A 12,337-nucleotide genomic window follows, 5' to 3' on the forward strand; every position below is an offset into this window, starting at 1 on the left:
TAGTATGCTACTATGTGTTCTACCCCATAATGCCCTGAGTGGGAGGGTAGTTTGTTTACCAGTGTTGTGGCTATGTTTGTGAAGAAACTATTTAAGTAATTGGCTACATCCAGCTTTTCTGTGATGAGCGTGTTGTCCGTCTTTATGTTTATGTTTGAGAATCTGGTTGAGTTTTTTACTGCAGCCTAGTTGGTTATTGAGTAATTTCCAAAGTTCACGTGGTTTGTTTTTGTTTTCCTCGGTTTTGTCATTGATGACATTTTTTTTTGCTGTTTTGATCATGGAGTTTACATCATTTCTTAGTCTGTTTCTTTCCAGTTTGAGTTCAGTCACGTGGGATTGGAGTTCACTGCTCGTGCTTATGGTAAGCTTTGACTGACTTTTACGAAACGCAGAGCATTTTTTGTCTCTGGTTTTCATAGCGGTCAGTATTTCAGCGTGCATCCACGGCTCCGCGCGATCTTTTACCCTGGTGGTTCTTAGGGGGGCCATGTTGTTTAGTATCGTTGAAAATTTGGTTTTGAAGCCAAGCCATGTTTCTTCAACCAGTGTACCATTGAGCTCATCTGACCAGTCCAGACCCTCCAGTTCAAGGTTAAAGGCCTCGCTAGAGTAGGTTTTGAGGTCTCTAGATGTGACTGTTTTGTGACAGCCAGCCTTTTGTTTTAGCTTTTTGCGGGTACAGAATATCATATAATGATCACTTAACCCGCATGCTATAACCCCTTTATTGGCGATCTTGGACTTGTCAGAGGTCATGATGAGGTCAATGGTAGTCTGAGTTGACTCACACACACGTGTGGGTTGAGTGATTAGCTGGCTGAGGCCGTGCAGGACACAAAACCTATTGTAGGATTTGAAGACGGGTGCATCTTTTTGTTGCATATCCGGGGGATGACCACAAAAGAGACGGAGAGTGATGGACAAAGTTCTGACAAACACTGGTGCCAAGACAGTGAACTGGAGGAGTGAATGACAAGACAATTAATTGGAGAGGAGTGAATGACAAGACAGTAAATTGGAAAGGAGTGAATGACAAGACAGTGAATTGGAGAGTGAATGACAAGACAGTGAATTGGAGAGGAGTGAATGACAAGACAGTGACTTGGAGAGGAGTGAATGACAAGCAGGCATTTGGGTCACTTGCCATCAAGGACATAGTTCTGAGTATGTTTATTTTACAGGTTTCATCATAAACAGACGGTGGTCTACTACTGTTTGTTTCAGCATCACGGAGCCCTCTGGTATTTACCTTGTCAGAGACCTGCAATGTCCTGTAATGTCTCAGACGAGGGAGACACCAGAGAGGTGGCTGAGTCATACTACAGAAAGAGTGACAGATAATCTGAATCTGAAAGACAAGATCACAAGGTTTTCACATGGATCTTTGAGGTAACGACTAATGTTGGTGACGAGGAGGTCACTTGCCGTAGGGTAAACAGTGGCCAATGTTATATTGGCACATTCATTCAAGATCCAAAAGGTCTGGTCTTGGCATGGACTCGCATGTTGACCTTTGACCTTGTGGTGGGAATGGAAATAGGGGAAGTTAGGAATGAAAGCTTGCTAGGCTACTGGTTACATGGCAACTCTCACAAATGGTATATGACTTGTGACAAGTGTTTTTTATTGAGCAGCCCTCAATCCAATGTTGGGTCCCTAAATTGACCCTCAGTTACCAAAACTTTGAGAACCCTGATTTAGACCAATGTTGTTTCAAATGTAGTCTGGAGACAATTTAAAATGTAATTAAGCCAATATGGATGGATAGACTTTTAGTCAGCCTGAGAAGTTAAATAAATAATAATGTTGCATTTCAAGTGGATACTTTTTTTTTTTTTTTTTTGAGCTTTTTTCCCTGCCCTTTTTTGAGGGCACTCCATACTTTATACTTTTCTTAGAACAAAGAGACAGCAGCCAGGAGTTAGAAAACAATGTCATCTGTTTAATCAATGTTAATGCTACACATAAAACATTTTTACAACTTCATAAGGTAAGAATAATGGTGAGTAGCAAAAAGACAGACAAGCAAACCACTGAAACGACGTCAGTAGGAGAAAAAAGAAAAAGACAAGGAACAAAAAGCACATCGTGTTTGTAGCAGTGAGACTGATAACATGTATTCCAGTGGGAGGATTAACCACCTTCTTTTGACTCAACTGTTGTTAATCATTTGTTCTTAGCAATTCATATACTGTGAGCCAGATCAATGTTACCAAAAGAAAAGAAAAAACAATTAGTCAAATAAAAAGAGACTCATGTTTAATGAAGTTCACAGCTGTGTGTGTATGTGTGTGAGAGGAGGGGGCGAACTGCAGTATTTGTAAACAAGCTTGTCTAGACGTTGATGTGGATTTACAAGAATTACCCCCCACCCCCCCTTCTGGACAGAGCAGGCCAGTTAGCCACCTAATTTAAAGTACACAAACACACACCGCCAACTGTCCTCCCTCCAACTCCTCTCTCTCTTGTGCTCACTCACCTTTTTTTCTATCTGTAGGCTGTTACTTTCTCTCTTGCTTTACTCCCTTATACCGCTCTCTCTCTCTCTCTCTCTCACTCTCTCTCTCTGTCTCCGGCCCTGGGGGTGCTTTGTGTGTTTTGCGGTGTGGAGGGGAATACACTCATAGATTCCTCTACTACATCACTAATCACTCTCATGTGTTGATCTGCTTCAACTCCTCTCTGCCGTCTGATACACCAGGGCCCCCTGTTACGTGCTAAGTCTGTATGTGTGTGTGTGTGTATGTGAGTGCGAGAGAGACAGTTTTTTGCAGAATCAAGCGGGACAGTAGGGGACTGGCTATAGTTGCAGGTCATAATTTGTGGGGGAGTGTTTTGGGGTTGGTGCTGATGGTAAACGTGTGTGTGTGTGTGTGTGTGTGTGTGTGTGTGTGTGTGTGTGTGTGTGTGTGTGTGTGTGTGTGTGTGTGTATGTGTGTGCACGCGTGTCATGGAGGGAATGGTTTCGCGGAATCTGGTGTAAATCACTCTGCCCGGTAAAAGGTTAGGCTATTATTGGAAGTGTTTGGAGTTGGTATGGAAACAAACAAAAGGCATAATGTCCTCTTTGTTTTGTACCTGTTTTGTAAGCCTATTATTTTAAGTCACTATGAAGTGAAAAATGACTTTGTCAAATGCTAGGATGTATGTGTAGCTATGTACCAACAAACAAAAATAGCATTTATTTGTACTTTAATGACTCTTCTCCATTCCTGGCAAGTGGATAAAAGCTGAATAAATTCAAAGGCATGAATTCATTAAAATCTCATTACAATGACAAATATGATTCGAAGGTCAATTTAAACAAATCCCTCTTCCAACCTCCGATCACACAAACACTTTCTTCCTATTGGTCCTTGACGAAGGATATCACTGTCACACTAACTTCCCACTATCTTTGGTCAATAAAGTCCATTCCAGTGTCAAGTCCCACCCTGGACAGTCTCTTGAATTAGTAAACACGTCAAATCAGGGAAGCAAAACACGATCCTAATGCCACAGTGACACTAAATCTTCAAAGTTAAGTTAAAAGATAAAGGTTTTATTAATCACTGAACGCCTGTCATAATGCCACAATGGATAATCTCCTTTCCCCTCCAATCTGCCAGCTTTGGGTTGTTCAAACTGAACCTAGTAAAGAAGACATCAGACATGGATAGACAGCGCATTTTGAAATAGGTCTCCAAAGGCGCATGCACATGACAAATATTATCAATTTGACATGCATAACTCACGATGATGAGTTTAGACAAGCTTTCCAAAATGTAGGGGGAGACCTTGCTGGTCACGGAGCAACCGAGATAGGAGACAAAACTCAATATATGATTACTAATATTTCTGGGGGTCCAAACGACGATACAAGTAGTTTTTAACACATCCTGCGCCAAAAACGGTGTACAACGTGATTCAAGTTCATGCTAATTCTGCCATTCCACGGCGTACGACGTTATTGAGATAATATTTAATTTTTTCGCCATGTTATTCATATTTCCCTCACGGAGCTCGGCACAACTCTGCAACGCTTCAATACTGCCCCCTGGTGGATGATCGGCGAGTTGCCAAACCGGAAATGGCCGAGTCGACCTCGTGTGCGTCTCCGAAATGCGTCTGGCACTCGCATATTGTTGCGGGACTCTAGCCACACACCGTGGATATGGATCGCTGCCATAACGCAATAATCAACATGATTTGGGCGTGTATTATTATTATACAAACCGGAAATGGATCGACTCGATCGCCGTCAGATAAGTGGGATCTTTTTGCTCCAGTCTCATCGCCCAACGGTAAGAGGACGCTGACGTTACTTTCAGCCTGTTTGTTTATTATTATCCATGCAAACTGCTCTCATCAATATATCACCCATACTACATAAAGCATTTAATGACGATCACGGAATTATAAACGACCCCCCCCCCCCTCCGTTCATCCGCGCATGATCAGTCATAACGTTTAGGATCAGGTACAGTTGAAATTTTTTATATAGCGTGGATCGGCAACAAACGGCATTTGATAATCTATATATGCGTTTATGCCTATATCTCACGTTCTAGGAATTACTGCAGAAAACGATAAAAACATATTTATATTCTAGACGGTATTTTCGTATGAATGAAAAAGTTAAACGTTCCTACATCCTGAACGATAGATAATCGATGTTGAATGGGCCATAGTAATGTCAATTTAGCAATACAATTTAAAAAGTTATAGCCCTGCAAAGAAAGTGAACATCTCCATAGACTTTCAGTGCTGGCAGAGAATGGTATAAGATGCTCAAAGTGCGTGGCAGGGAATGTGTCAACAGTGAACGCGATGGTGGTGTCCATTTTTAAATACCTTCACAGGAAGTGCATACGGACGATGGGGGCGAAACCACCCCGGCAATTTCACCACACCTGAAGAACCCCCATTCAGTGTTCATACCTTTGAAAACAGAACGGCATGCCGGCATAACGGGGCAGGATGCCCAGCTGTAACGGACCGTGTGAAAGGGGCTATGGTCCGACGGGAGACTTCTTAGGCAACAGTCACATTTGTGATGCGTTTCATTATCATTACAATTAATGCCAGCTCAGGACGCATCAACTGGCTGGTCTGGTCCGGTTTTGCTCTGATGAGTCAGACTGCATTCCAGAGGTCAGGCTCACAATGGGATCGGAATTCTACACGCAAAATCTGGTCATACATAACAGACATGTGTATGTGTGAGGTGGACGCACTGCTCCGGACATTATGGTCATGCATAACAGACATGTGTACGTGTGAGGTGGACGAACTGCTGCAGACATTTGATTTATATTAGGGCTGGGTATCGGCACAGATTACCCGATTCGATTTCAATTCACAAGGTGCCAATTTGATTTAAAACAGTATGTTTGTTGGACAGGGCTGAGTCCGTCTCCGCCAGATTTATCTCCATTTTTCTGTCATTTTAACTGACAGAAAAGTCCAGAGTACTGATACGACACCTTCCGTTAGCAAAGTTGTTGTTTCTGTAAACACACGATTGCATTAGCTAGGTTCCAATAAAAAAAATCACAAAAACAACAAAAAGCAATACCTTCCATCCGTTTGATCTCCATTTGTGATGATCAATGTAGCCGGGCCCTCTCCGTGACACCGTGTTATGAGACCAATGTAATTATTCTTGGAGATCAGAGCGATGGTGGAATTTCAAAGACAATCCCACTGTATGTTAGGGGAAACAAACGAAGTGTGTGTGTGGGGGCGGGGGGGCTTGGGAAATCCCATAAAAACATATGTGTCAGCTTAGACCAGACATGTTTGATCATTGTGTCTAGGACTGGAGTGTGTAAATACAAACACATACATGCACACACACACACACGCATATGACCCCACACCAAGCCCGGGACCCTGACTCAACATCATAAACCCCGCCATCCCATCATGCTTGGCGGCGGCAGGAGCGATGAGGAAGCCTGACGTGATAAGATGATGTGTGTGACATCACACATACTCACACACATACTGTACACACACACAGCAAATTACAGGGCCGGCTCTCTTGACATGAGATGGGTGCGCGAGAGAGAAGGCAGACAGGATTCCATTGGGACACTTCACACCTTCCTCACCCTCCCGCCTCCTCCTCCTCCTCCACACACACCTTCAGGGGGCTATAAATGATGTCTGTAATTACTACGTATAGCACACATACACAGAGCAGCCCCGGGCTCGGCAGACAGGACAGTTTAGCGGTCTCATTAGCAGCCAGTGGAATGCCAACAGATAATTAGCTGGAGAACAGGAGAGGGGGGAGGGAGGGAGAGGGTGCATCTGCAGTAAATGACGAAAAATAGGATAAGATTAAAGAAAGAGGGAAGCAGAGAGAGTCAAATGTGGGACAGACGCTTCATGAGATGGTTGAAAGGAATGAGACAAAGATACATGGATGGAGAGAAGGTTAAAAAAGGAGTTGGAGAATGAGGCGTTTATCAGTGGCTTCCAACCACCAGAGAAACAGAGGAGCATTGGCGTTACTTGGGATTAGGGGTGGGCAATTGAAGGAATATCAATATTTGAATATCCTATTAAAAGATTGGTTTAATTGGTTAAATGAGCTACACACCCCCCCCCCCCCCCCACATACACTCATAATGTAGGGCTTCTGTGATCCTCGTAATCATAATTGCGACTGTTTTCCATTTGTTAGTCAAACAAATATGGAAATCAAATCCAATTTGCTCCAATTTATTGAGCATAGAAGAAAAAGGAAAAAAAAAACTCAAGTTGACACAAACGAAACCATCAGCTGTAGTAGAATACCTCTGTCATTTCAAATAGTAAAATATTTGGGTCGTTAGGATGCCCAGGTGAACGCTCATCCCTACATGGGTCGTTAGGATGCCCAGGTGAACGCTCATCCCTACATGGGTTAGGTCGTTGGTAGAACGATTTCACAACTTGAGACCAATCTCCTAGATCCAACCTGCTTAATCCCCGCCCCCCCCCAATTAAGTCAAAGCTTCAATGCTAATTCTGGAAGAGTCCTGGGGCAATGGGGAGGGGGTCACACAGGCCTCATCGAAGATGCATCGCAATAGATCAAAAGTGCATTGGTGCATGTGGTGCAATTGGGGAAAAAATGAGAATATGAGTGTGTAAGGGATCCAAGTTTTTTTCCCAGGACACCATGTAAACTCGTTTTGGGCGCGATGGTAAGCGTGGTAACTAAGGCAACTTCAGCAGGGGAAAGAGGGGTACCCCCCCAAAACCCACCCACCCTCTACGATGGGCATGACTGTCTTTGTCTGGGGGGGGGGGGTGAATATGGATGGATGGATGGATGGATGGCAGGATGGAAAAGGAGACAGACCGCACCCCTCAAATGTTCCATTCTTTCCACAGGGTGCCTTCACCCCCGCCCTCCCCATCTTGTCTCTGACGCCAAGGAGGACAGAAAGAAGAGGGACCGAGGAGGACGAGAGAAAGAGAGAGTTCAGGAGAGAGAGGCCAAAAGACAATGGAGAGTGTACACGTGTGGCCAGGGACAATCGTTCGCAGGCGGGGGACTCTCCCGTTCGTGGGAACCCGCTGAACACCGTGGCGACATCCGCGTTTTTGATGGCGACACACGCGCAGGGCAACGTCCCTTTCCCCCTTTCCGGAAGCGGTGCGTGTGGGACGTTTCCCTTCTCTCGTTTAAAAAGAGTCCAGTCAGTTCTGAGTTCCTCGCAGCTCTCGTTTCCAGGGGGGTAGAGACACCTGGCTCGCCGGGACGTGTGCAGGCGATAGCAGGAGAGGGTGGTGTGGGTTGGGGAGGGCTGGGTGGGGTGGTGGGGTTCTCAGTCGCTGGGTGCAGGGATGATGCTGATGTGAAGGAAGTTGTCGGGGTGGCTCAGATGCTCGCTGAGCCACTGGAGAGGTGTCTCCAGCAGGGGCTCGATGCCGTGGACCACCACCTGGTATCGCTTTGGGTCGTCTGAGAGAGAGAGAGCGAGAGAGAGAGAGAGAGAGAGAGAGCGAGAGAGAGAGAGAGCGAGAGCGAGAGCGAGAGCGAGAGAGAGAGAGAGAGAGAGAGAGAGAAGCAGGAGAGAGATTACATTATCTCATTTGTCACTCACTCACTGGTGAGTCATATTTGCTTGGTTATAGTGTGATTGCTTGATACTCCTGACACTAGACAGCAGCCCATACATTAGTCAGAGCATCATCACTAAGGCCGTCCTCTAGGGCTGGGCTATTAATCGAGTTTCAGTTTCGATTACGATTTTGGCTTCCCATGATCATGAAAAACAAGAGAATAGAGATAAAACGATAATTGTGGCGCATGCCGCGTTGCTCTCATTTTGTCTTGTGTTGTAAATGGAGCACACCCGCCACCCCCCACCCCTAAACACTAGTTTCAGCTGGTGTCGAGAGGGAGGAGGGAGCCACGGTGCGCTTCTCCACTTATTTTGAAACGTTTTTGGTCACTTTTTTGAAAGAAAGCTGAAACTAATTAAATCGTTGTCATATGATGTTCTCAAATCAATGAGTAATCGTGTTTAAACTCTTAAGCCCTAGTCATAATATTATTTTCATAAAATTCACCAAAAAATACATACCCAAGTAAATGGAAGATTGCTCCACCTTTACAAGGACCATTTGCATGTTCTTGCTATCTAGGGACATCTATGGACTTCAGGGAATGTATTCGCTGAAATATTGTGTCTGTTACAATGCTTGAGTAAGTTGTAATTGTGTGTTTTTTTGTTTTCATCTTTGACAGTGCATAACACCATGCTAACATTGACCAGACAAGCTTATTCAGCACCTTCTTGAGATCAAATGTACTAAAGATCTAAGCAAATGAATAAAGGAGAGATGATTTACAGAGGGTTTTGTAGATACAGTACTGAATTTTGCCATCCGGACACATGCCATTTGAAATATGAATATAGAATATCAGGGCTATAAATTACCTTATTATGGCCAAGTCATACATCTATGGATCGTGCCAAATCTCCTCTTTCCAATGGCAGAGTTCAATCTGGATTTAGTACCACCAGACGCCCGTTACAGGGCAGCAAAGACCGTGAATGAAATATACTGTAAGCACATTTACATAATGTCCATAGCTCCGCCATTTTTCACCAGATTGCAACGCGTTTTTTTCTAGATGATCACAGAAAGCTAAAGAAACAATATACGTTGCATTTTATGGCAATAACGTTCAGGTTTGTTCAACCCGTGAGACATAATCACAAAAATAACATTCAAAAATTATTTTTACGTCAGGCGGCTCCAAATTTGACAGGGGCTGGTGTGAGCAGGGTAGTGTAGCCGAGACCGTCTCTCTCTCTCTGTACGTTAAATGATTTGAAGTAGCGTTACACTATAAAAACGAACTGGATAGTTGTTAATAAATATTTCACTTCATTAGCAAAAATATTGTAAAATCATTAAGTCTGCTATAAACTATTCTCTCTTTGAGACATGGATTAGGCTAATTAGATTTAACAATCCTGATTCATGAGCCTATTTTATTCAAAAGGAAGATATTGATTTAAATATTATGTATATAGCCTATATAAAAAAAAATAAAAAAAATGTATCGCATCTCCTGTGCTGGCACAAACACTACCATAGCGTGGAGAAATAACACATAATACATATAATGATTCATGGAGATATACTAAAAAGCTATTTATAATTTTTGGCCGGTAAAGAAATCTCTCTGGCTGGTAACTTAGTTTTTTTAATCTAAAAAGTAAATTTTGTTCCCTGGTTTTCAGCATTTAGCTACAGGCATGGATACATTGTGTCATTTGTATGTAATGATAAACAATGTCATAGTAACGGGCGGGTGTTATATTATTTCAAGATAAAGTAGCTATAATGAGTCAATAGATAAAAAGCAGTAATGGCATGTAGGTTACTCACCCTACTCATGTACAGTAGGCATACACACACTACACAGCATTTATAGACATAAATAAACTTTATTCATCTCCTACTCTGGGTATTCAGTAGGTGGTGTCAAAGAGGCAATGAGGATGACATGAGGATATAGTAGAATATTTTGAAATAATAAATTGCAAATAGAATCAATTGTTGTTATTTTTCTGGTAAATTAATTGTTTAGATTCAACAAAAATTATCAACAGACTAATCTATAACAAAATAATCGTTAGTTGCAGCCCTAGTGTTTAATAATTGTGATTTCAATATCAATCAAAACTGTCCTCTACTCTACTTAATAAATTCTTACTTGACTAATAACCATTGGATTTTTACCACAAATCTGTATAACTACCGGTATCTCTCTTTCAAAATTAGTCATCCAGTTAGGTTTTTGTGTGTGTGTGTGTGTGTGTGTGTGTGTGTAGGTGTGTAGGTGTGTAGGTGTGTAGGTGTGTAGGTGTGTAGGTGTGTGTGTGTGTGTGTGTGTGTGTGTGTGCGCGCGCGTGCGTGCGCGCGTGTGTGTGTGTGTGTGTGTGTGCACAAGAAATCTGTCTTTTTGGGCAAGTGAGGGCAATTTGGCTGCACCTCACTTTAATTAGGGGCCATTTAAAGGGTAGGCTTTAGGTTAGGGTTGGAATTAGGGTTAGGTTAAGGTTAGGTCAGGGACATAGTGTGAGGTTTAGGGTTAGGGTATAAATTAGAGTTAGGTTAAGGTTAGGTCAGGGACATAGTGAGGTTTAGGGTTAGGGTATATAAATTAGGGTTAAGTTAAGGCAGCGGTTCTCAAACTACGGGTCGCGACCCAAAGTGGGGTCGCGGGTAGGTGACAGTGGGGTCACACATTGGCAAAAAAAAAAAAAACTCTGATCGAGTTTTCCACCCGGCAGCTGTGTGTATTTGCCATGTCTCGCCCCTTCATCAACGGAGGCTGACACACAGTATTCCAATACACATCTCACTACATCCTGAGCATGTATAATCGCGGGAGGGTGCCGGGGGTGTGGTCTTTTGTGTGTAACCTGGACTCGCAATATTCAAGTTCAAGTTCAAGTTCAAGTTTCTTTACATTTACATTTACATTTAGTCATTTAGCTGACGCTTTTATCCAAAGCGACTTACAAGTTCTGTACGACAAGCCATCAGGAAGAGCACAACTCTATCAGCTGAGTAACAATGTTCATCAAAGTGTTGAGTGCTACAGTGTAGGTTAGTTTATTAGGACAAGTGCATGACAGTATGGTTAGTTAGGGTTAGATTTTTTTTTTTTTTTTTTAAATTCAGATAATGGTTGAAGAAGTGCGTCTTTAGTCGACGGCGAAAGATTGGACGTGTTTCATTTAATAGTTGTCATATAGAAGTACAGAATACTTTTATACAAAATGCTTCTTTCTGTTACGCTCCAGAGACTGTGCTAGACAAAAGATAAGTATAAAATAAAATAGTATAGCATGTAAAAATAGAAGTAAAAATAGAAGTCACGTACGTAGACAGTGTTCAGTATATACATGTACAATGTTCGATGCAGAATAGAGTAACTGAGTTACCGTACAATATACAATATACTATGCAATATACTAATATACAATACTATATAGTGCAAAGCAGAAATGGGATGAGGTACAATTTAGGTACAATTTACAGTAAGGTGTACTGAGGTATGGGTTGTAGTGAAAATCCTTTACCAATAAATATAAAGTGTGTCTAGGTGTTCTAAAGTGTGGAGAGTGGGTGGTGCAGTGTGTTGTTTGTTTAAAGTGAGTGTGTGCGTATGGATGTGTGTTGTGAGTGCATTTGATGGTTGTTGCATAGTGTTATTGTTCGTTGAGCAACCTGATGGCCTGGGGATAGAAGCTTCTTCCGAGTCTTTCTGTGCTTGCCATGAGACTCCGGTATCGCTTGCCTGACCGCAGCAGTTCAAAGAAGCAGTTGTTTGGATGGCTGGAGTCCTTAATAATTCTCTTAGCCTTACCCCTGCACCGCTTGTTGTAAATGTCTTGGAGAGTGGGAAGCCCCCCCCTGCAATTGTGCGTTCGGCTGAACGTGCCACTCTCTGTAGTCTGCTTCGGTCTTGTGCAGTGCTATTCCCAAACCAGGAGGTGATTAGGGATGGGTACCGAATTCTGTACTTTTGAGGCACCGAACCGAAACACGTCGGTACTACCGAGTATCGAATCAAGTGAGAAACCGAATTTTTTTTTAAAAAAAAATGATTTTTTTTTTTTATTAATTGTTTTTTTCTTTTTTTTTTACTTTTTTCTTTTCATGTCAACGTTCACACGCACAATATATGCTTACCTAGGATTTTACTTGATTCAACAACAAAGCAGTCGGAGCAATGACAAGCCGAAAACTGTCGAAATTGTAGTTATTTGAAGTTTGGATTTTTTTTACGACTGAGGTAGGTAAATTAAATTTCTTGAGACTAAAT

At 42.6% G+C, this 12,337-nt stretch overlaps 1 protein-coding gene across 1 annotated transcript in view; it reads right to left on the reverse strand.

Annotated features, from left to right (window-relative positions):
* Nucleotides 1-6,698: 6,698 nt before the first annotated feature.
* The window catches only part of atg5 (ATG5 autophagy related 5 homolog), a 75,517-nt gene continuing 69,878 nt past the window's right edge, over nt 6,699-12,337 (reverse strand). Inside the window, exon 8 of the mRNA XM_084337039.1 lies at nt 6,699-7,945. Within this exon, the coding sequence (XP_084193165.1) occupies nt 7,809-7,945 (137 nt within the window). The 3' untranslated portion in view covers nt 6,699-7,808. The remainder of the gene's footprint in view (nt 7,946-12,337) is intronic.

This window comes from Notolepis coatsorum, assembly GCF_963971535.1.
Source record: "Notolepis coatsorum genome assembly, chromosome: 19".
NCBI classification, from domain to species: Eukaryota; Metazoa; Chordata; class Actinopteri; order Aulopiformes; family Paralepididae; genus Notolepis; species Notolepis coatsorum.